Source organism: Toxotes jaculatrix, chromosome 11 (assembly GCF_017976425.1).
Source record: "Toxotes jaculatrix isolate fToxJac2 chromosome 11, fToxJac2.pri, whole genome shotgun sequence".
NCBI lineage: Eukaryota > Metazoa > Chordata > Actinopteri > Toxotidae > Toxotes > Toxotes jaculatrix.
Window position 1 is genome coordinate 24,178,740 of NC_054404.1, and position 24,515 is coordinate 24,203,254.

Consider the following 24,515-nt stretch of genomic DNA (forward strand, 5'->3'; position numbering starts at 1 on the left):
TCCATAACACAACACATGAGCCTGGAGCTGGAGTGGACACACCAGAGGTCCACTGCTGTCCCTCCTGATTTCAGGTGACCACTGTAATTTAAAGCATGGTTTTTATGAATAATGTTTGTTCAATCTTTTAGTTTGTTTTTTTTTTTTCCCTAAAATATTAATTTTCAGACCGTTTCTAATTTGCAATGTCGTCAAGATAGAAAAACAATATATTTAGCCACTTGGATATATTTCTTTTTTTTTTTTTAACGTTGTCTGCTTGTGGCTCCCTCTCACAGTTTGTATATCAACCAGCTGTATTGAGCACAGAGCGATTCTTCCTTTTCAGATTCATTTCACTAACAGAGTTAAAACTGTCTACTTCAAATCACGAGAAAAAAAAAAACATAAATATATATATGTATATACATATATATAAATACAATGTTTTAGCAAATTGATTTAAGTGACAAAACTGTTTCTGATTGACTGTGTGTATTTGGGATATAATGGGAGCTGCTTGCTTTAACAGAGCTGGATAAAAAAAAAAAAAAAAAAAAAAAAGGATGTAAGAGGCTGTTGAGGGACGAATCAAATGCCAGAAAACACACACGCTCCCACACACGGCCGTGTCAGGGACAACGCCGGCCTCCTGTCTGTGCCGGACGTGTCGAGCAGAAGGCCCCTTCGTCAACCCCCCTGGCCGGACCCCTCTCATGGCTCCTCAGTTTGTGGAAGAACTGAGTCTGAGCCTGCAGCACAGGAAATAAATAGATGGATAGATAGATAGATAGATAGATAGATAGATAGATAGATAGATAGATAGATCTCATCGTCAAGTCATCACAGATCAACTGTCCCTTCTGTTTTTAAGATTATCTGTAGGTAATACAAATGCCTCAGTGTCAGGTGAATAAATGACAAGTGTTCTCCGACTGTATTTCATCAGGTTTGGTTTCTAGATTTGCTGGCAGCTTCCTCTCTGTATGTGTTGCTGTAAATGTCGGGGGGGGGGGGGGGTGGTCAACCCCTCTAAGACAACCTCTAATCAATGGAACATGGAGACACAAACCGAGGGCCTGCAGGCACAACAGCAGCAGCAGCATCTCTGCGGAGGCTCCCTGGCAGGCAATTACTGTGTTTGGGGGAAAATAAATGAAATGACTAACAAAATAGGTCAAATTAAGTGTTTCCCTAGACACGCTTTATAAAAAAAAAAAAAAAAAAGAAAAAAAAAAGGAAAAAAGGACCTCCCTAATTGCTGGTCCCTGAAGGGGGGACAAAAATACAAAAAACAACAAAACAGTATATTGTATCGGCCGATGACGAGAGAAAAGACGGGAGCGCCTGACAATAGGCCGTGGCTGCGAAGAAGAAGCCGAGAGGGAAGAAAAGGACACAGCGTGGTTTGTGTAATTACATGTTTTGCCTCAATCGGCGGTGTGTGTACCGTCCGTCAATCAACGTCAACGAGTCCGGCAGCCGGAGCAGATGGTGGAGGAAGGAACTGAACCGGTCATTGACTTTGTTTCTGGGGGAAGAAGGCGCCCTCACATCACTCCTCCTTCCGAAACCAAAGCCTATATTGTATGTTGGCATACTATTGAGTTATGCCGGGATGGCCTCGACTACAAGAACCTCATTAGATATGGAGGATATGAGGAGAGACAGATCAATACACAGGCCTTCTCTGCTTTTTTTTTTTCCCTCCTTTTTCTTTTTTTCATTCCACTCCTTCTGAAGCAGGTCAGCCACTCACTGACACTCCATCCTCCAACATGTTATCCAAGATAATTCACCTCATCCTCGTGCTACTTTTGTCCTGACACAAAATGAAGGCCAACAAAAAAAAAAAAAGAAAGAAAAGAAAAAGGCCAAATAAGCTCTCTGCACAATTGATTAGTCTATATAATCTCCTCACAGAGCATTTCCTGTTTCAGCTGTCGGGACTAAATCTTGCGGTTAAATAAAGTTAAGTGTGTGACTTCCTCTGGAATATCAGGTTCAGTGGAGTGAGGGACGGGGGAAACGTGTGGAAGACGGAGGGGAGTCTTTGAAGAGTCCTGCTGATCAATCTTGTTAGAAAAAGAGACTTTGAGCCACAATTACATTTCCTATAGGCCCTGTCAGGGGGTGGGTGGGTGCTGGGGGTGAAGGGGGGGTTGGCTGGGAATTGCACCTCAGTGCTAAACGAAGCCTAAAGCTTTAATTAACAGCAACACACAATAAGTGAGGGACACTGCCCACAGTTCACAGCTCTCACGTTTCAGTCTCCTCAGTCAGGGGGGGGGGGGGGTTTGTCTGGGAAATTTCAGCAGGTGTGGAGGTAAAACAAAACAGGACGAGAGCAGCCCACCATTGTGCTCCAATCACTGGTGTTCACAGGTTGATCCTCTGCTCCAGACCTGACTTACACCCACTTCTGACTGAGGCTTAAAGGGGAAAAAAAAAAGACAAAAACAAAACCTCACCATAAGTCATTTTTACACTGTTACAACACAGCCAGCAGTGAAAGTGTGTTCCATTTCTGGAGCGGTTGGACACACTCCGCTCTGGTCCTTTACTGATGGGACTTTATTCATCGTATCACCATGATGAACGTAACAGAACCTGATGACTCAAGGTGTGAAAACTGTAAATATCAAGGTTAGTTTTATTTTATTCTGAATTAAAGACAAAAAAAAACTAACAAACTCTGAAGTGTCTTACACAAAGGTTTGACAGTCACACAGGGACAAATCCATTGTGGCGATTTCTCCACCAAAACCTACTGTAGATACAGTAAATACCAGTGAATCAGAAGACATGTCTGTGATCCATAGTTACATAGAATACAGCGTCCATTCTATGGACAGAGACAGAGACTTGTGGGTCTGAACTGGATGGACCCGTTTCACGCCTCAAGTCCCTGTTGACATTTTCAGTATTTAATCAAGACCCTCATCTTCCCTGGATCTTAACCCAGAGCTCTGAGTTACCTAAACACAATGTAGGAAAACATTTTATGTTGATTCAATTATAATCCCAACTGTCTGAATCTGAACTTCTCTTTAAATCTATCTGCTTTGTAAATTTGCATATATATATATATATATATATATATATATATATATATATACACACACACACACATGTACTCTCTAAGAGGCTGGGCCATGTTGATCTATGAGTCTCAGTGTGACCACAGCAGGAGGAGAGTGTGTGAGGGACAGGGCTTTCACAGACACTCAGCTCTCTGAGACGAGCCTTTCTTCTTTCAGAGCGCTGACGAGCGAAGAGACGTCCGTGCTCTTGATTGTAAAATTAATCTCTTTTGTGACTTGATTAGACTTCAGGAGTCCTGGAATGAATCAACATCGCACGTTGACCATGTTTTAAACAGCACAGCACCCCCCCCCCCCCCCTCTCTCGTTCATTTCAATCAGACCTCCATGGCTCACTGAGGACTCCAGGACAACAACAACAACTACAGCAAAACAAAACAAAACAGGGACTCTCCGACTTGGACGTAGGCGACGTACCAGAAATTGTTCTGGACATACAGTGTCGACCAATCAAGTAAGAGCTTCCTCATAAAGGGCTTTATAAATCACTGTACACTGTGTTGGAATCTGAAAATCCTTTAAACACCTGAACCTATATTCAAACTAACCTGCCTGGAACATGAACCTCTCACTGGTACCTGAACCAACACCACGACACCAACGCAGTCAAACTGCCCGCTAACAATGAAGAGCGGGGCCCTATATTAAAATTGTGGCCTAAGAAGGTTGAGGGTGGGGGTGTGTGTGTGTGTGGGGGGCGCTGTGGAAACTAAATCTGCCACAGTGGCCTGTAATTGCTCACTGGGTGGCTACAAGGTTAACGCTCGTCTAGACAGAACCATTCAGAGACATACTTTGCTTTGGCAAAAGCTCAAGGCTGCTGAAACCTGCTGCACTGTGTTCCTCACGCTGCAGACAATAACCCCGGGCTTTCCCTTCACCGTCAGGAAGAGAGCTGAATGAACCCTGAAAAGGTGGAGCGTGCGACACACACACACACACACCTTTCATTTCCATGAACGGGCTGCGTAACCTCTGGGCTGGAAGTCTCTGATTATTCTTTTGTTTTTGTTTTCTTTTTCTGATGTGGAAATCCAGCTGACTGTTCCACCCCCCTCCCCTCCATCCTTATAACACAGATGCTTTGAAACTTATTGTGTGAACAGTAAACAGGTAAAATGAAAAGGCTTGGACATCGATTTTTGCATCACGTGATCCTCCATCGCCCCCACGATCCATCCTCCCTCTACATCCAGAGATGCGTATTCTCTGGATACTCATGTCAGGGCCGACCTCAGCCTGGTGGCGCCCCCCCCCCCCCCCCCACCCCCCCTCACACCGCAGGGGAGAGGATGGGATGAGGACCTGCACAAAGAGACACACACTCACTGAAAAACAATCAGCGTTTTCACTTTTTTTTTTTTTTTTAACTCACACTGCAGCAGGTGAGACTCTGCTGAGACAAGTCCAGAATCCTGTCCCCTGACGCATCCCAGCACCGTCCTCTGCCTTTCAGCTGCTCTGTGGAGGCTCCACACCCGACAGACTGAGCGTGAGCATCATACACCCTGACCTCTGACCTCTGAGGCTTTAATAATACTTTAATAACGAGTCTCAGATCTAAGTGGTCCAGGTCTGACTTGGTCTAGGTTTGCTGTTGCTTTGGGCCACCATGACAGCCTCGACACCTAACACTAGAAACTACTGAAAGACTAAAACAGTCCAACTTGTCAGGATTAATGAACAAGCAGCAGCCTGCAGAGAGTTGAAAGCTAAAGAGAAAACTTACTGCCGTTGCGTTGGGAGTCCAGCGCGTCCCGCCGTCGCAGCAGGATCCTCTGCAGCTCCCCGTCGGGGTTTGCTGACGGAGACGCCGCCTTCGGCTGGGGGGAGGTTCTATTGAAATTCTCCTGGACGGTTTCAACAAAAAAAAAAAAAAACACACATGCATCCAGAGGGCCCCACTCAGTGAAAACACACTCCAGCAGTCTGAACTTTGTGTTTGTCTAACTTTAACCAAACTAAACACGTACGACAGAGTAACAGAACTGCTCGTCTGCATCCTGCATGTGTTGCAGCTGAACTTGTGGAAAATATTTGACACCTTTTCTAACCTTTGTTGCATTTGACCTTTGTGTACAGTGCAGAGAACAAAGTCTCTGGTGTGAATGCGGTGGAAGTTCAGCTACTAAAAACCTGGCTTGTGAGGATATTTGATGGTCCATCATTACCATGATTCCTTTAAGTTCCTGGATGGCAGAATTAGAGGGCAGCCTCTGCATCTGACAAAAGGAAAAATAGGAGGGAAAAGATGGGGTTGGTAAATAAACAGCAGTCTGACCCATTATACTTATTTTTCCTCAATCAGCACTTAGAGGCTAAACTGCACCTCTTACCACAGAGACGAGACACACGAGGACGTATGCTTTCTACAAGAAGCAAATGTGTCAACACACACAATCATTCTGAGTCACGTCAATTTTCCCATCCTCATTATTTATAATTACCTCGCGGGAGCAGGTCCTAATGCTATCTAATTTGGCCGAGTTGTTGTGGCGGAGGAACACGCAGGCTAAAAGACGTCTTGGCCATATGTCATGTTTTTATCGAAACAAGCAGCTCTTAGATAATCCCACACACTGATGGATTTAAGAGCACTGAACAATATATGCTCCACAATGTACCCCCCCCCAAAAAAAAAAAAAGAAACGCTGGACGCCTGTCAGCCGCTGGGTTAGGTCGGTGATTTCAGCAAAAAATGAAAAGACGTTTTGTGTCACAATCACGGTGTTGCACTTCCTTTAATGACTCCAGGTTCAGGTTTTCTCTCGGCGGCGTGTATCTGACTTTTCTGCTCGCTCTGTGGAAATGGATGATGCCTCTTTCCTTTGTCTGTCTAACTAAAAAAAAAACAAATCTTCTTCTGTTCAGTCCAAACAAACAAACAAACAGAGATAGTAAAACACATCACTTCCTGTGCCCCAGGAGATTCTTCCCAGAGGCCTGACCAGTGCTGGTATGATTATATTTCTCTGTCATCGACCTGGTGTCTTTATTCACAGTTACACTTGTCAGCTTGTGATATTTCCATCTTATATATCAAATTCAAACTCAATTTGACACTTACCTGTCTCCTCGTTCTATCGGGGGACTGGCCGACCGGTCGGAGCTGGACGCCTCTCTTGATCCTTTGCATCATTTCGTCCACGGCCTGCTGCCTGACGTCCAACTCTGGGCCAGAGAAAGATTTCATCAGTGAAGCTTGAAAAGCCCTTAGATCCAAGCTCCGCCATTTAAAAAAACACACCAAACAGACACGGTGTATTTAGTTGGCCTCCCCTGCCTCAGTGGGGAAACGGTGCCAGGAACCCAAATGAGTTTTGAGAGGTGCGAGGTGCCCTGTGTAATTCACAGGCGTCATTATTCATTGCAATTGAAATAAAGCTCATTCGGATGTAACAGCTTAAAAATGAGACGAGGACCTCCAGGACCAATCCATCGAGTTCCTGCTGGAGAAACTCCAGGGTTTTCCCTCTTAATTACGCCACAGATACTACTGAGGCGAACCTGTGTTATTGTCGGTCCTAGTTTTAGGATGGATTTGGGCTGCAGTCGTGGAATAATGATTACGGCTGTCTCTAATTTTGGTACTATTCAAAGTATACCTGTTCAGCAGTTCAGAGCTTTTTGTGGCGTGTGAGGTTACCAAAAAAACACACACTATTCAAGAATGTCTCACCCAAAAGTTCTCCAAAGAAAAGCGAGTTTCTCAAGTTCACAAAAGCTGGGAACAAACAAAAAAAAAAAAAAAAAAAATCCAAATCTGCAATAACGCAGCCTATCAGCAAAGAAATGTGAATATTTAATTTTCCAAACGCAGAACATTCAGCGGCACGCACAATGGGGGCTATTGTTGGTAAGATGTCTTTAAAATGTCACACAAAAACTTTTTTGTGTTAAAGTAATAGTAAAATATTTTCCTCCAAAGTGCTCAGAAAGAGACTATTATTCCAGTGTCAGAGTAGAAGATACCCTGTGCGTAGTGCCCAATTCAGACCTGACGTATTCAAAAACTCTTTCACAAAATGAGGACACGGTATAGCCCGTTCAGTCCCACGCGGACGTCCTACCTGCTCCGAACGAGTCAAGGCTTTCCCCCTTTTTGTTTGCACAAATTGAAGAATTTAACACGCTGACCTAAGAGGCCAGCGATGGAGGTCTGAATTTCTCATGCACCACTTGCTACAAGCGTTTGTCCTTCTACACATAAGTGACATTGATTTGCAAAGGACGAAAAGAATGATTTCTGAAAGGGAAAACACACAAACACACACACACATACACACAGGATCGGAGACCCGTTCTCCTACACTCAAACGCATGAGCCACAGCAGCCTTGAGGAGATAAATAAAATACAAAATGAACATACGTCGCACAGAAAAAGAAACTATGTGCTGCATGTTTGAGTTTGGATGAGTGTGAGTTACAGAATGTGGACGTTAATACAGACGTTACTTCCCTCATTGTCATCGCTCAGAACAAAGAAAAATAAACACACAAAAAAAAAAAAAAACCCCACACATGATGGGACACCATGCTACACATATAAATAAACTGCACACTGTGGCCTGTCTCCACATTGAGGACATTTATTATTTGGCTGAGGTTGTCCTCGCTTTTTTCATTTATAGGTTTTAGAGTGTGGACAGCATTACCTTAGCACCACAATCCAAGCTCTGTATCAGATGAACACTGTGTGTGTGTCCTCCTTCATCACACTGTGTGTAGGACGGTGCAGCAGCACACGTCACTCAGATTTTTTTTTTTGTGGACGTTTGAAGCGTACCTGGTGTCTTGGCAGAGTCCTGGACCACTAGCGGGATGTCAGTACTGATGTCCCGTCTTTTTCGGATCAGAGACAACAGCGAGCTACAGGGAAAGACAACAAACACCAGAGACCAGCTGACTTTTTATTTAGGCTCCCGGTTTAATAAGAACCTACTGGTGCTGAGTGGGGCCACCAAGATTAACCAAAGTTCACCGAAAACTTTGTGTGTGTGTGTGTGTGTGTGTGTGTGTGTGTGTGTGTGTGTGTGTGTGTGATCAAACCTGAGAGGGTTGGAGGCCAGAGCTGGGGCTGGAGGAGGTGGAGGCGGTGGGGGAGGTGCTGGAGCTGGAGCTGGAGCTGGGGGTGGGTTGGTAGCTGCCTGCAGCTTCTTCTGAAGCTCCTCCACTGGCCAATCACACCCCATCCAGGAATAACACACACACACACAGCAACAGCACCCAGGACACAGGAGAAGGCCATTATAGTCAAGACTCTGAAGCTAATGGTGACAAAGGCTGACAAAAGACATGAGGACACACTTTCAATCAGATGGGGCCTGTTGGGACTGCTGGAGCCTACACACACCCACACACACACTGTCCCCTCTGTAGTGCAGTTCCAAATATATCCTCACCTGTAAACCGCAGATCCTTGACCTCCACTTCAGCCTTGGAGCATTTGTCACCGTACTCCCTCTTCTCCTCCTCCACGAGCTCCAGTTTGCGCCTCAATGCCGTCAGTTCCCTCTGAGTCTCACAGCTCCTCAGCTTGTCCTCCATCTGCTTTATCTGAGGACGGATGACCCGAGAGACACGGTCATTGAATGCAAAGGAAAACGAGAGAAATATTCGCATGCAACAATGAACTAAATGTTCCTATTCTACTTCACCGATGAAAAAAAAAAAAAAAAAAACAGCACTGCAGTAGCAGCACTGTGCGCCGCCGCTGCAGCTCCCGTGCTAATGATAAGTAGCATTGGGTAGCTGCCAGTTGACACAGAGTCACCCGCTCCGCAAACCCCAGTTCCTTAACCAGTGTTTTAATTGTTCCTCAAATGAAGGGTATGGCAACCTCTACCCCCGGCACCAGGAGAGATCAGTGATCCCACTCAGCTCTAATTGTCTTCCATCAGTGGGAGGAAGGTGGGAGGGAGCTGGAGGCTACGCTGCCGCTTTTAATTATTCATCTGGCAGGTCGTGGCCCACTTTCACCCCGGGTTTCACTGTCACGGCCCCCCTGATAATTCACCTGGCATTTCAGTCCTATGTAATTAACCAGCTAAATAATGTTTTTTTTTTTTGATGCACAGAAATCAGAGGCATCACAGCTGTATAACACAGAGGGGGTGGGGGGGGTGGGGGGGGGGGTTTACATGTGAAGTACTTTTATTCAATTTAAACTGTCGTGTAACACATATTGGACCCTGTGTCTCCAGAGTCAAGTCTTTCACCAAGATATCTTCAGTAAATCACACTCTGGTATGGACGGGGACACCTGTGGGTCTGCAGGTGGACAGCGGACGCCCTTCTATACATACTACACATGGGGGTCTGCGAAGACAAGACATGGTCCACACACAAGAAAACAAGATGGCGACCACCCGACAGCAAGAAGGAGAGCTCCAAAAAAAAAAAAAAAAAAAAAAAAAAAAGTGCACTTGTATTGCAGACTGTCTGTGTGGACTCTCACAAACTCAGGCCTGTAGAGAGAACTGTATGTCCAGCGGACTCAGGGAAGACGCCCAACTCTGTTTACATTCACATATTAGTTTGTGTGTGAGACCTGGTCCCGGTGCTCCAGCCTCTGTGCCTCCAGCTCCTCGGTCAGTCTGGCGACCTGGCTGAGGGCGTCCTCTAGAGCCCGGCAGGACGAGGAGCTCTGCATCAGGATGTCGCTCTGCCTCTTCAGCTTCTTCTGCTCCACCACCATCTGAGGGGAAAAAAGAGGAAGTGAAAACAGGATATTCCACAGCACACGGAGCACGGAGTCAGGAGATCATCATCCTCAGAGAAACTGAGGAACAGGAGGAGAAAAAAAAAAAAAAAAACAACAACAAAACACACTCACCGCTCTGCCAAAGTTCTCTGCCTCGGTCCTCAGGTCTCGCTCCAGGTTCAACATGTCCTGCAAGGCCTGGTATTCCTCCACAGCAAACTGAGACACTGGACAACGGTTTCCACATTAGGTCATTTACTAGTCATGTGGTGTACACTGTATCAGTGACCAATGGACGGAGGAAAATAAGACCACGCTCATGATAAGTAGCTTCTTTTTCATGTCAGATTATTAGTGATAGTGTAAAAAATGTGGCCCATATGAACCATATGTACCCCCCCCCGCCCCCTTCCCTCGCCTGCTAACCTCGGTTATATTTCCCCAGGAGCTTCTTTTGCTGCACAGTCTCAGCAATTAAAACAGTGTTGTCGTGTTTCTCTTTCAGCAGCTGCAGATGTAAAGAGGGACAGAGTTAGACAAGCAAGTGAAGACAAGTAAATAACCTTTCTTTTATGAGTTCTATTTCACATTTTTTTTACTCTAAGAGCAGCTCATGAAAGAATAAAGACTTTCCTCATTTCAGATTCCTCAGACACAGCTGGAATCTGAATGTTGAGGACAGAGCAGGACAAAGAGACGAATGCCTCAGCTTACTTCTTCCCTGGTTTCCCTCAGCTGGTCTCTGACGGCCTCGAGATCAGCTGCTGCTCGATTCTTCTCCTTGAGTGTTGACTCCAACTTTTCATGGAGCTCTGAAACAAAGTAGATCAAAGCAGGGTTAACCAGTATATTCTTACACAGGGAAAAAAAAAAAAAAGCAGCTCACAGCAGGACCAGGCTGAGACATTTAGGAAGGGTACTTAAGCGGAAAAGGTCACCGACACCTAAAACTGTTGTTTTGCGAAGGATGGCTGCCCCTTGTTAAATAGGACGAGGATTCTGTTGAATAAAAATCCTCAAATTAAAAGAAAATGATTAAAAAAAAAAACAAAAAACGGGTGAACAGCTCGGCAGCGGCGGGGACGTTCGTCGCAGGGCTCACCTGCGATCTGCTCAGGTCACAAATCTACAGCTGATGATCCATTTTATTTATTTATTTATTTTTTTCACTTTAAACCTAGAATATGGTGAAAGTAAAAAAACATGAGGAGCCAAAGTATCCTGCGTGTTCCTTGACAGGAAGTGCTTTTTCCGCTAGCTGTCCATTAACATGCAATTATGAATTTTCAATATAATAAGCCCACAATCTTGGAGCCAGTCAACTTGTTTCTGTGTTCAATCGCCTTCTGCATCAGAGTATATCATTTGCAAATAAGATGATTATCTCTCCCTTTTAATGCCAACAGCCTTGAACAGCATGATGGGAAAAGCATTGTGGTCGTCGTATGAATCCATTATCACCCAAGGTATAATTACTGGCTGACTAAAGGAACTGACCATGACATTTCCCACAGACAGCTGGATGGGAAGAAAAGTAGTTCACCGGTATTGTATTTTAGACAGTTTAAGACTCAATGAACATTATAGCTCCTAGTTATTTACTTCATGCACATGCAATGCAGAGCTTAGCACTTTCCAAAGGAGTACAGGGCCACCATATTGGGGCTGGAGACGTCTTGTACCTGAGATGGTGGCCTGGCACTGGGGGGAGAGGCAGGCCTTGCTGGCTGCATTCAGGCCTTCACCACCACCACCCTCCTCTTCCTCCTCCTCTTCGTCCTCGAGGCTGATCTCTGAGAGGGTCTCCGGGCTGAGGTGGGACAGCAGCATCATGCTCTTCCTCTTCAGGGAGCGGTTCTGACGGTTCAACTACAGCGAGGAGGCACAGAGAGAAACATAAGGGGACACAAAGCACACGTCTGAGTGTCAGTGCGCTCAGAATATTTCAAGGGGCCACATGATTTTTGATATTTCTCCAAATTAAACCCCTGCATAATTAAATAGCTCCCTACAGCTGATTTTCAGTCTCAGCCTCATATCATATCCTATGGACATGTACATGATGTCAGAGCCAAGTTTTGGCCACTGATCTAATTCATTTTAAGGCTAACGATACAAAATTACACTATATAGTTGCAATTATAAGCTCCATGCTAAGCTAACTTCTACATGGCCAATAGCAGCATCATAATGAGCTTACGGTTATATATTATAACTTATTCCTCAGCACCATCACTTCCTAACACATGCAGGTACATATGGATTTTACGACACCAATTTCCATTGGTCCTCTGACCCTCAGGTTTAGAACCAGTAGCTCAGAGCACTGGGATGAATTAGACCCCTGTAATGATGATGCACATTGTATTATTGTATTTAGTGTGAATAATGTCACAGAGAATTAGCTGGAGCAGTAGCTGTAGCAGTAGCAAACACAGCCATGACAATGACTCTTCTCCTTCCACTGTAAGAAGACAGATTACACGGTGCAGCCACAGGAAAGACGCAGCCTCTGAATGCACACAACACAACTTCTGGCACATTCAGCACATATTCCTTTAACTTAAAAAAAAAAAAATGACACGAATCCAACAAAAACCTGCCCGAGCCTACATCTTACAGCGCCTTCATTTTCCAAATCTGCATAGAGTGACAAGCGTGCTTTGTATTAAGCCTGTGGAAAACAGGGGCAAAGAAATAAGGTAGCAGAGAGACAGACAGGGCAGATGAGATGTTGTTCTGATTTCCTCTTTTTCTTTGGCCCTGCAATCAGTCATAATGGCAGGACGCATGCAAAAAGCAATGATAAGGTGTGAAAAAAAAAAAAACAGACATCATTAGAGGAGCACAAGCAGATGAAGGAGGCAGAAAAAGCCGGTGAATATCTCTCCTTTCAGATGTAATCACAGTTGTTTTTTTTTTTTTTTTTGATGTGACATGTATTTGCATCTTGCATTTCTGTGCATCATGTGTTTTTTTTTCTTTTTCTTCTCCCTGTGTGATTATAACTTCCAACATGCGGAGTTTTTCCTTGAAATTCTTCGCAAATTGATCCGTACCGCTGGTACGCGCGCGCGCTAAACGCCGTTCAATGGCCGTTCCATTTGGAAAAAGTTCAATCATCAGGACAGCCATATGTATCAATTAAGGAGAGCGTCAAGAAGCAAAACATGAATGAAGCCTATGGGAAGGAGATGGATGCCAATTATGCATGTTTCTTGGTGTCATCTCAAGGAAGAAAAGTGCTTGGAGAGGAGGGAGGGGGGGAAAAAAAAAAAAAAAAGAGAAATAGAAAAGGCGAGCCATAAAAGAAACATTTATTAATGGCATCCTGGTGGGAGCGGATTGCAGCAATTCCATCTTTTGATGATGCCCTTTAGGCTGCTTCTTTCTTTCTTTTTTTTTTTTTTTTTTTTTCAGAAATGCAATCAACAATACATAACATGGAATCACATTATTTTGATAATAATCTACAATTGGGCGAGAAAATGTACGTATAAAATTATATACTCAGATAAATCAAGGCTTGACATAGCATCGGGGGCCGGCACTCTCCGGAGGTCACCATTACAAAGTCACGGCCCCCTTCATCTTACCTTTGATCGCACGTCAACACAGAAAACATTAAGCGTCAGGAAAACACTTTCTGATTTGACTGGTTGTAAAATTGCTAACACCCTCCGCTCGCTTTTTAATTCAAAACACTGAGGACTTAAGAAATCGCTCTGAACTTTAGCCTCTGTCAGACTGGGAATATTTGGAAGAGCAAAATCACCATCATTGGGGAGAAGGAAATTAATACTTCAGTCTGTCTGTCCTCCTCTGAGGACATGTCCTCATATATTTTGGGTTTGATTTAAATGTAAATAAGTAATAAACCCATGCTACACCCTCACGATACTGCTGAGGTGCTGCTGAACACCGGTCCACGCTGTTCTAAAATGTCTTTCCAACCTTATTCTGTTCACACTGCTTACAGGGATATGCTGCTTTGGAGTGAATAGTTGATATATGGATATATATTCTCAGATATGGCTAATCAGGCCCCACAGTGAGCCCTCATACACTGCTCTATGTAAGGTCAGTGCTTTACATCAAGGAGAGTCATTCTCACTGTCAGAGCAGCAGCAGGTTAGTTTATCGCTGTCCCTCTTCAGTGGACACAGCCTGATACATTATGTCTTTTCTGAACTGAAGCTCTATAGGAAAACTAAAGCTCTCTCTCTCTAATATTTAAAGGCCTCATATTTGATTTTGTGTCATAAACTGATAAATATTTACTGCAAATCCTAAACATTTCCAAACAAGCACAAATGTGCTTAAAATTTGTACAATTTATACAAAAATAAGAGAAAAGTTCTCTTATGGATAGGCCTCTGCATTTTCACAATATATCTGATTTTCTTGCTACACTAATATGTGTGCAGTGAATTCACAATTCAGCCAATAAAACCACAGCGTTACCATTACACTGAGATCCATTTTTATCCCCAAAAAACACTGATAAAGCCCTCGCAAGATAGTAAACCACAGTGTGACAATGTTATGCTGTTATATCAGTGAAACGATGTGAGAGAATAAAGCCATAGTTAGGAAGAAACCTGCCCTCCACAGGCCTGGTTTATGCTATATGTTGGAAAAATGGCCACAAAAGAACATTTGGCCACGTTAGAGCATATACGAAAGTGGTTAGATTGATTTACATCTGCCACATCTTTCCTTTTCTTTCCTCTAACTGTTTTTCTCACATGCCTGGGAGGGAGGCCCAGGGACGAGGGAGGCCCGGGGATGAGGGAAGCCTGGGGATGAGGGAGGCCTGGGGATGAGGGAGGCCTGGGGATGAGGGAGGCCTGGGGATGAGGGAAGCCTGGGGATGAGGGAGGCCTGGGGATGAGGGAGGCCTGGGGATGAGGGAGCCCTGGGGGTGAGGGAGGCCCGGGGATGAGGGAGGCCCGGGGATGAGGAAGGCCGGGGATGAGGGAGGCCCGGGGATGAGGAAGGCCGGGGATGAGGGAGGCCCGGGGATAAGGAAGGCCGGGGATGAGGGAGGCCCGGGGATGAGGGAGGCCCGGGGATAAGGAAGGCCGGGGATGAGGGAGGCCCGGGGATGAGGGAGGTCGGGGATGAGGGAAGCCGGGGATGAGGGAGGCCCGGGGATGAGGGAGGCCCGGGGATGAGGGAGGCCGGGGATGAGGGAGGCCCGGGGATGAGGGCATGCTTACATCCACTCTTGCTTCCTGCATGGCTGTGCGTGGTCTGCTTAGATAAAGCAGGCTGCTGAGGCAGACAGCTTTCTATCCAGGTTTCTTGACTGGATATGGAGAAAGTTAATAAACCACCATAAACATATGCCCCGATCTCTGTCCTTCCCTGGGTTAACTAATGAGATACTGACATAGTAAGAGTCAAAACATTCTGCCAGACTGGCCTCCTAAGAGGTTTAAATTTTTGGGTGTTTCGTTTTTTTTTAATTCCTCCCCTAAAATAAGTTAATGTAAAAACATGTAAATGCAAAGAATTGTGCTGAAGTTTCAGATCAACCAGTGAGACCACTTAAGAATCAAATCTTTTTTTTTCTTCTAAAACCTTGAAGGGATTTTTAGAAAAGGACACAGGGAAACGTGGCAAAGACGACAAACGACAACAAAAAAAAAAAAAGTATGACTTATAAATGAACATGTGTGTGTGATGTGATACAGACGTGATATATCATCATGCTGGAATGGTAATAACTGTCCTGTCGTTTGTTATGGGTTAGTTTTAAAGGTTCAGCTTTTCAACCTTCACAAAATATAAAACGAACCACAGCAACGAGCAGCGGACGACGTGAGTGGATGAGCAGCGGGAGTCTAGAGAGTCAGGTTCTTCAAAGCCACATTGAAGTCATCTTTGAGCTGCTGCTATTTATCAACAAGCCCCAGTCAACTTACCCAGATACATCCTCGTATTCTGAGCGAGCACAAATCTAACTTGTCACTCCTATATGACGAGGACGAAAAACAAGCCAAAGGAAAGAGGGTCGCTTCAGGCTGAGGAACGGAAGGAAAAAAAAAAAAAAAAAAAAAAGCCTAAAAGTCAACCGTGGCCATAATTCTCCCTCAGCCTCCCACTGCCCAAAAAAATCTGGTCCAACCAGGTGGACTGTGAGGGCTTTTGTCCAGAAAATTGAATGAGAAATGATTACAGTGATAAGCTCAGCACCATTGGGCTGCGAAATCACTACGTGCCAAGCTCCCCCACTCTCAATCACAACTCACATTTTTAGCAAGGACCCCCCCCTGCCCCCTCGTCCCCCCACCCCCCCCCCAAAAAAAAAGTGTGCTCTGAATCAAAAGAATCCAATGCAATTCCACACACTAAGATATGGGGACAGCAACAGAGAACTGGAGGACCGGAGAGTGCTTTTGATTGCAACATACAAATTGAATGTGTCAGAGCGATGCTTTCTGGAATACACTGGACTGACCACCGAGTCATCTTAAAGGGCTGATTTGACGCTGCGCTATTTATTTAGCCAAACGCGTTCTAAATCAACAGATCCCACGATCCTGATTACATTATTCCTGCCACGCTTCCACGTGATGATACCACTTTCCTGATGGTGAGCGCCATTTCTTGGACGTGAATTCAACGTAGGCGACGTCAGTAAGATAGGACTAACATGACAGGTTCATTGTCTTTTAACAGAACAGGAAGGTGGACTGCACCTTGGAGGCCAGGGCTTCAGCGCTCTCTCTGCACGTCCTCTCGATCTCCAGGTTCTCCTGAATGGCACTGACCTCTTCAATGACCTTCTGAGAGACTGCGGAAAAAAAAATAGATAAATAAAAAATTAGAAACCACAGTGACTGTATTTTATAACTTGGTGATAGCAGTTGATGACTGTGATCCTAGATCTCTCCGATCGCTCGCATCCACTGATGAATGGTCTCTCAACAACACAGTAAGCAGCAGTCATACATATACGCTGCCTACAGTGCAGACAGTATAATCTTTGTTTCCTAGAAATGATGTTTATGCTTTGATTATGATCATTTTCATTTGAAAGGAAACATAATTGCTGCTTGAATTATGTTTACTGGCCTTGTTTCTTTCAATAAGGTTCTATATTTTCACATTTATCTGACTGTTGCTGCATTTCACTGTTTTTTTTTTTGTTTTTTTTTTTAAAGATTCATCTTGCAAAGTGTGACATGAAATGATGGCTGTTTCTGCACAGTGCATAGGAGCCAATAATGGAGGACAGTAGCAAAACCTCAATGTAAAAACAGTCACGTCATTTTTTTTAGATAGGCCATATATCAAACATTTACCACAAAGGGTTTTACGGTGTGCACAGCAGCCATCCTTACACAGAACTGTCAACACAATGTGAACACTAACATGTAACATGCACAGATGCCATTTTTGCATATGTGACTTGAGTTACTTGATTCAATTTATAGATATTTTATTGATACTGAAATAATTTCCAAGTAGCATACTCCTTCATATACTGAAGGGTAAGTTAATAAATAACAAAGCGTATCGTTTTAAAAGCTCATCACATATTTTCTATATAAACCTATATTTATTGACTAGTAAGTTCCCTCTGAAAAATAATGGAATATAAGTATAAAACAGCACATGATGAAAATACTCAAGTAATGTACAAATACATCCTGACTGTACCTAAGTACAGTACTTGGGATATATAAATATGTGATAGATTGCATCACTGACAGGGGTCTCTACAGGTGTAAGGACAAACAAGGGAAAAATAAAGTGGGACACAGTCATTTCTAACTAACAGAATTAAACTCAGGCAACAGAGTGAAATGAATCCACGGTCAATGATGCAAACACATACACACACAGACGAGATGCAGAGCAATGACGCACGTTCATCTTACAATTTCTGCTCTTTAGCAAAGAAGCCCAGCAGTCAGCAGCTTTTGTTGACGTTACAATGTTAATGAAATGTGAAAAGAACTATGTAAAATTCTGCTGAATGACTGCATTCATGTCAAGACAAACTTAAAAAGTCAACTCGTGGCTATTGAACCTGATCAAAATGCCATCAAGGAAACAAATAACATGATTAGGATGTTCTAAATGAGTGGGTGCATACCGGTGACTTCTCATTTCATCGCGCAGTTAATTGAGATAAGAGTGCCGTAACACTTGACACTGAAGTATATTTCTGCTTGCTATTGAGTCTGCCATCTGAGTAGCCTCATTGGTGAGTGACCTATGTGCATCATTATGATTTGAATTCAAAAGGAAGTGAACTAAATAATGTTACCAATGTACCTTTTATTCAGATAATTTCCCCTACCTTTTTATTTTCATCAGCCAAGGCCAACGCGTATTGAGTATAGACTGAATACATGCAGGAAACAACTTTAGAGAACATGACTATGCATAATAGTTTAGGGTGTATGTGGGCTTTTTGTTCAAAATAATACATGTGACGCTGCACTTAACCCGGGGCGAAGGGAAACATTTGCCTTTACGCCTTATTTCTTTGATGATAGGCCTGCACTAGAAAAATATGAGAAGAATGGCAAATTTTTATCGAATAAAAACACTGAAGGGTGTTAAATCAAGTAAATATAGAAATTGAATCAACAAGTGTATATTTATATAAGTATACAATGTTTGCAAACAGTTCATCTCTGCCTTTTCCTCTGTAAACATCAGTAAGGTGCATGAAGTCCAAGAAGGTTTATTTAAAAATTCTGGTTCCCTGATTCATAGGATTTTTGGAAAGCAGTCTCATGTATTTTGACCATATTTCGACCGTATCATGCGGTCTTCGTCAGCAGATATAGCAGTTATAGTAGTGCTCAGAATAATAGAACATGTGACAGTTGACATGACATCCAAGAAAACTCCAGAAGACCATGTGGTGCGGTCGAAAGCTCCAAATGAGTGAGTCAGTGGGCTCTGAATTGAAACTGTTTTGCTGGCCTATATCATAAGCTTAAATAATACATTTGTAATTTGCCCATGTTTATGAGAGCATCTCAATATTCACTCTCCTTTTTAGCTCTATTTTGGTCTCCACCAACGCCTGAAAACAACATCTGGCTTTTTGTCTGCTTAAACGTTCACCAACCGCTGTCCAACTGTGTCTGTTTGGTGCCTTTCACTAAAAACAGGCACCTACTGCTGCTGCTGCTGCTGCTGGGTATAAAAAGTTGAGGAGTTGAAAACCAAAACCAAAAACACGAGAAAAAAAGGCCAAAAAAAAAAAGCTGCACGGAACCAAAGGGGTGGGCCGCACAGTCGCTGAAAATTCTGTGTGTAAAGTCTCATTTGATCCACTTTAGATATGAAAAATATTGTGAAGTTTTATCTTAAACCTTGGTAGTTGAAAAAAATCAGGTAAAATTGCACATCACAAATTGGAACGTTGTTTAAGCTGCAATCACACCTCGGTACAAAAAAAAAGGACACCCTTAAACAATGCCCTGCCACTTAACTAATTAAACATTGTGGTTGAGCGAGGGAGATATTAAGCATTAGTGCCATTGCTGTGGGCAATTCCTTCCTCCCCAGTGACACCTAATTAAGAACTTGATGAACGCCAGCACTGGGCGATATCGGCGTTCCGCCGGCGCCCTGAACATCAGTCACTGAATAGCACTTAGCTGCCAGTTTTCATCTTCAGCCTTGTCTCTGTTCCCCTCTGCCTTGTCTCCATAATGCCGTGGCCACACTCAACAACCTACGAAAGGACGCCTTGAACTAAATGACATGTTAATTATAATTACTGGTAGCCATGGTAAATAAACAGCGGTGGAAGTGTTGAAAGTGTATGAGCACGAGTCGACGGGGGGGCTCTGACACGTCAGAATTGGCAGTCTTAATTGTAAGTTTCGGCCTCCCCATCATCATCACTCCATTTTTTTTTTCTCCTCCACTCTTTTTTGTGCCTGTCTTTTTTTTTTCATCCTCCTCTCAGGAAAGACAGTGATTACCCCTGTGCCGACGTGCCGCATAATGGTATCAGCGCCGCCAACGGAGCAGTGAATTAAATTGTATCTGCAGCCGCTGTGAAGCCTTGATGAGGGGGGCAGATGCCTTTGTGGTGTTATCATTATAACACAATGGTCATGTTGTCATCAACCTTGCCATCGGCAATTGAAAAGGCATGATTGTGTGTTGGGGGCTTTTTCTCCTGTCCTCCCACATCCACCTTCCCACCCCCCCCCCCCCCACCCACCAACCCTGTCGCCCCACCCCCAGCCGTTTCGTTGTGAATAGGAGCAATTTTCTAAGAGCTATGAAATCACGTAATAGGTCCTAATATGCAGCTGCTTGGCACAGTGAGGCAGCCTCTATTAACACGGAAGTCAAACACAATATGTGTTTTGGCTGGAGAATCACTGAATACACGAGAACGGGAGCCAGATTTATTCAGATGAAAATCCACACAACTGTCAAGCCGCTACAAAAGACCAACTATTTGCTCCATCTTTTGACATGTGGTGCCCTGTTTCCAATTCCGTCTTAACTAAAGCGGTCATAGCAAAGCATTCAACCTGTAAAGAAAATCATTCTGGAAAATTGAACGCTGGGCTAAAACATTTGAAACATATTTGTCGTGTTGGGAAACAGATTGGGGATAAAAAAAAAAAAAAAAAAAAAAAAAAAAAAAAAATGCCGGAGCCGGTGATTTTTTTTACAGTCCCCATTATCTATGTCCTGCTTCATGTGTTTGTACAGCAACAACAACGCACATTTATTACAACACAACACACGTTCTTATCAGTGCACACACTGTGATGAATCAGATCTCACAGGTACAGGTAGGAGAAGGTGTGTTGAATCGGATACACCTTCATAAGAATGTACTGTAATGCTCCAATATTCCTTAGCACCACTGCACATAGTGACACCAAAGGTTGATTTCACTTCACACCTCACTGTTTATTGCTTAATATGATTAATATGATTGCGTTACAAGAGGGTCAGTGAGAAATGAATTAAAAGCTGCTGGCAGCTCTCGCTAAGCTGAATTCATATCACATTCATTCATCGTTTGCCATTTTGGGTTTTTCAGGCTTCTGGGTCACCTTTGAGGAATCTGTAAAACTGACGACTGATGTCCTCTGTAAGTCAATTTAAATGTGTTCAGCTCAGGCTGAAGTTATGAATGAAAGTTTGAAAATGTAAAAGTTTAAGTGAAGCAGAGAAAACAAGAGCGATAAACTAAAGCTATGAAGCTGAAACCCACTGTGGACGGATCTGCTTCTCTCTTTCCGTTTCCTCGGTTCACAGAGTCGCGTCTTCCTCTGACACGACGCTCACAGCTGCAGCTGCCGAAGCCATTTTTACACCAGAGTCAGATACAAAGGCGACACGTGAGGCTGAATTCAACGCTAACCTTCATCTGTTTTCATTACTTTGGAAAGAACTGGGAATTAGCTTTGCCTGTATTAAAGAAACACAGTGCGTTGACGTCATGTGTGGATGAGCCAGCATGGAGATCCAGCAGTGAGATAGTTAATCACCATCTGTGGATATGTAAAGGCAGATATGTAGAGAAATGGACTGGTCCTCCATGTATGAAATCAGAGGCTGGGCTGTTACAAGGTGGTGCCAGTGAAGGCTGTTCACTGAGAAGATCACGTTTCCACCTGTGTGTTGATTTGTTTGTTTGTTTGTTTGTTTGTTTGTTTGTTTGTTTGTTTGTTTGTTTGTTTGTTTGTTTGTTTGTGAAGGAATGGGCACAGGTCAGGAAAGAAACCCATTAAAATTTCTGGAGCAAAAAGAAATGCTGAATTTGCTTTACACTAACAAAAAAAAACCATACTCACTGCGTTTTATGAGAAATAAAACCTTTCTGTTTTCAGACCACGTCCTCTTATCTTTTCTTTCTTATCAGAGCGAGACAGACGTGTAGGATTGTTTGGCCTTGGCGGAGGTATGTGCTGTGCTGACTTACATCATGCTTTGCTTCCACGCTGTACATCAGTGTTTCTATCCCACAGACTTTAGATTCAGGTGCTGTTTTACAGATTTTTTTTTTTCTTCTAATAAAGGTCTGCAGGTTTTTTTTTTTTTTTGCAGAACTGAAGTTGACCACTGGGACAAACTGGCAGCAGTGCTGAGTCTGCTGAAACTGTATCCATTCATATCAATACATTCATGAGCCTGTTTATTAAACTTACCTTGCTGGATCTCACTGAGCTTCTCGATGGCCTTGTCTCTCTCCTCCTCCAGCCTCTTGCACTTATGTAAAAGAGACAGACAGAGCAGCTTTAACTCAGGATCACTGCTTTTTTTTTTTTAAATCACCCGTCAACTCAGAGAGAGAGAGACGGCCCGGACCAGCATCCCATTTCATTTTGCTGAAAATGCGCTGCAACATACACAAATGAATCATGCATGTCTCCAAAACTGACCCTGCAGGTTCCATGTTAAATATACACCACATAACCAGAGACCTAGAACCCTCTCTACCATTTTAACTGCATTTTTTTTAAAAAAAAGACAGTTTCCACATTAAATGAAACTATGTGTGAGAACAAGCAGAACCAGGACATCAACTGGAGAACAGTAAAAACACTTCTTCTTCTTCTTCTTCTTCTACCTTTAACAGCCACCACACATTCTCTCCTCTCCATGTCATCTCTCTAAATCCCCACACACTGACACTGCTGCTACTGTAACTAAACTGTATGACATTCATCAGAGATCGGAGATGGTCTGAACTGGACCAACTCTACATACTGTCAAGACATATAACATGTACCATAGTGACCCTTACCTCCATGGCTGCAGTCTCATGCTTCCTCTGCAGGCTTTCATACTCCTGCAGGGCTGTGGGGAGCAAAGGATGCCAGTAAGCCATCTTCATCAGGAAACCAGCATAAAGCAAATGTCAGTGAGAAACACAGTGCTCATATCTTCCTGTTTCATTACAAAAAAAAAAAAAAGTGGAAACTGGTCCAGCATGTGATAACTTCTCATCAGGGTGACTACTGCAACTTGTGTCCAGTGTCTAGCATTGAATTCTGAATATAGTAACCCTCTGAGGGCCCGGGGAGTTGCCCTGGGTGTTGTTACAACAGTAAGAGGAACTGATGAACTGGCTGCTATAAGACGTGTGTATTAACAGATAATCTGGCTGGTCACTGTCCATAAAAAAAAAAACATACATAAAAAAAAACGTGTCTTTCTACATTGCATACTCTGAGAGGGAAAATAAAGTTGTATCTGTTTTTTTTTTTTTTTTTTTTTTTAGACACCAGGCCTGTACCTTACAGATACTATAAGGAAAACCCCCTTCAACACAACACATGCTGCTATGTGTAAAGTTTTCCCTATGGAACAACATGTGTTAATAAGTGACCACATTTAGCCTCTACTTGCTCCTTGTGACAGGAATTACAGAACAGGAAGCTGAGTAAGCATGTCCTTTACTAACAGTGAGGTAAGTATTATAAAGGAATAGTATGTAGTCCCTCCCACACACAGAGGGAGGGAGAGAGAGGAACGTGATTGTCTTTGTATTCTTTATGGTGTAAAAAGAACTGAAAAGAGATAGAAACTGAGTAACGTCTCCTTTGTTTTTTTGGGTTTTTTTTACTATCATTAAAAAATGTTCCACAGGAAACACGGAGTCTGATGGATACTTGATTCCTGCTGAGGTTGCAGATGGTAGTTTTGAGAAGGGACTAGAATTTGGAATCAACAGCATGAATCCATGGAGCCAACCTGCCTTGCGTCAACAGTCCATGCTGGTGGTGGTGGTGGTGTGATGGTGTGGGGAAGGTTTTCTTGGTTCACTTTGGGCCTTAATACCAATCAGTCATGGTCTGAATGTCACAGTGTGTCTGAGTATTGTTGCTGATCATGTTCATCCCTTCATGGCCACAGTTCACCATCTTCTAATGGCTACTTCCAGCAGGATAATGCTCCATGTCACAAAGCTAAAGACGTCTCCAACTGGTTTCATCAACATGACAGTGAGTTCAGTGAACTTCAGAGGCCTCTCCCAGTCTCCAGACCTGAATCCAGTAGAACACCCTAAAAACCTGCTTAGTGAGTGTTTCTTTACACCTGGCCATTCATTACTTTTAATGCTGTAACAGTGATATCTCAAAAGGCTTGGAGCTTTCGGATTACTCTGCAGTGTGTCATAATTTACCACACAGCAAACACAGCATTAGTCACATAAAATTCTCCTGTACCCCACTGCACAGGATGGGTGGGGGGGGGGGGGGGGAAAGGAGGTTTCAGGGGCCCAGCAGCTCATTTTTTTGCCCTCAGCCTACTAGAAGATGAACCCAGCCCTGGGTGAAAGAAAGAGTTTAAGATAAGTCCTCCCACTGTACATGGACTTTGACCATGTAAACAAAAAAACCTCTCAAGTTGGAGATAAAAGAACAAAATCAACTGAACTGTTGGGGAATATTAAAAAATGAATTAAACACTTGTTTAACTTCTGTCCAATATACATTAAGAAAGGAGATTTAACAGGCTTTTACAGACAGAGCTGCTAAGTCTTTACAGTACCGAGTTGATCCTGAGTATCCTTCAAAGTGCTGCACGAGACGGTAAACGTCGGAAAACATGGCCGAAAAACAACGGAAACAACAGCACGTTCATGAAAAGGACGAAGGATACTCACCTCGGTTTGAAAGGCCTGTAATGACATTCACTTTATCCAGCTCCTCTGCGGCCATGGTGAGAAACTCCTTAACCAAAGTTCAACAGGAAGTGCTGCTTCCCC

The 24,515-nt window shown here is 43.5% G+C and overlaps 1 protein-coding gene across 1 annotated transcript; it reads right to left on the reverse strand.

The window, feature by feature from the left end:
* Positions 1-539: 539 nt before the first annotated feature.
* Positions 540-24,468, reverse strand: shtn1 (shootin 1). The gene is made up of 17 exons (XM_041050146.1): positions 24,414-24,468; positions 22,548-22,600; positions 21,949-22,009; positions 16,495-16,589; positions 11,470-11,656; positions 10,502-10,599; positions 10,214-10,295; positions 9,920-10,014; positions 9,635-9,781; positions 8,487-8,640; positions 8,134-8,257; positions 7,871-7,953; positions 6,151-6,254; positions 5,255-5,305; positions 4,813-4,933; positions 4,274-4,388; positions 540-731 (listed from the first exon to the last, which is right to left on the reverse strand). Exons 1-16 carry the CDS (start codon positions 24,466-24,468, stop codon positions 4,357-4,359), a joined length of 1,542 nt encoding a protein of 513 aa, XP_040906080.1. The 3' UTR covers positions 540-731; positions 4,274-4,356.
* Positions 24,469-24,515: the final 47 nt, after the last annotated feature.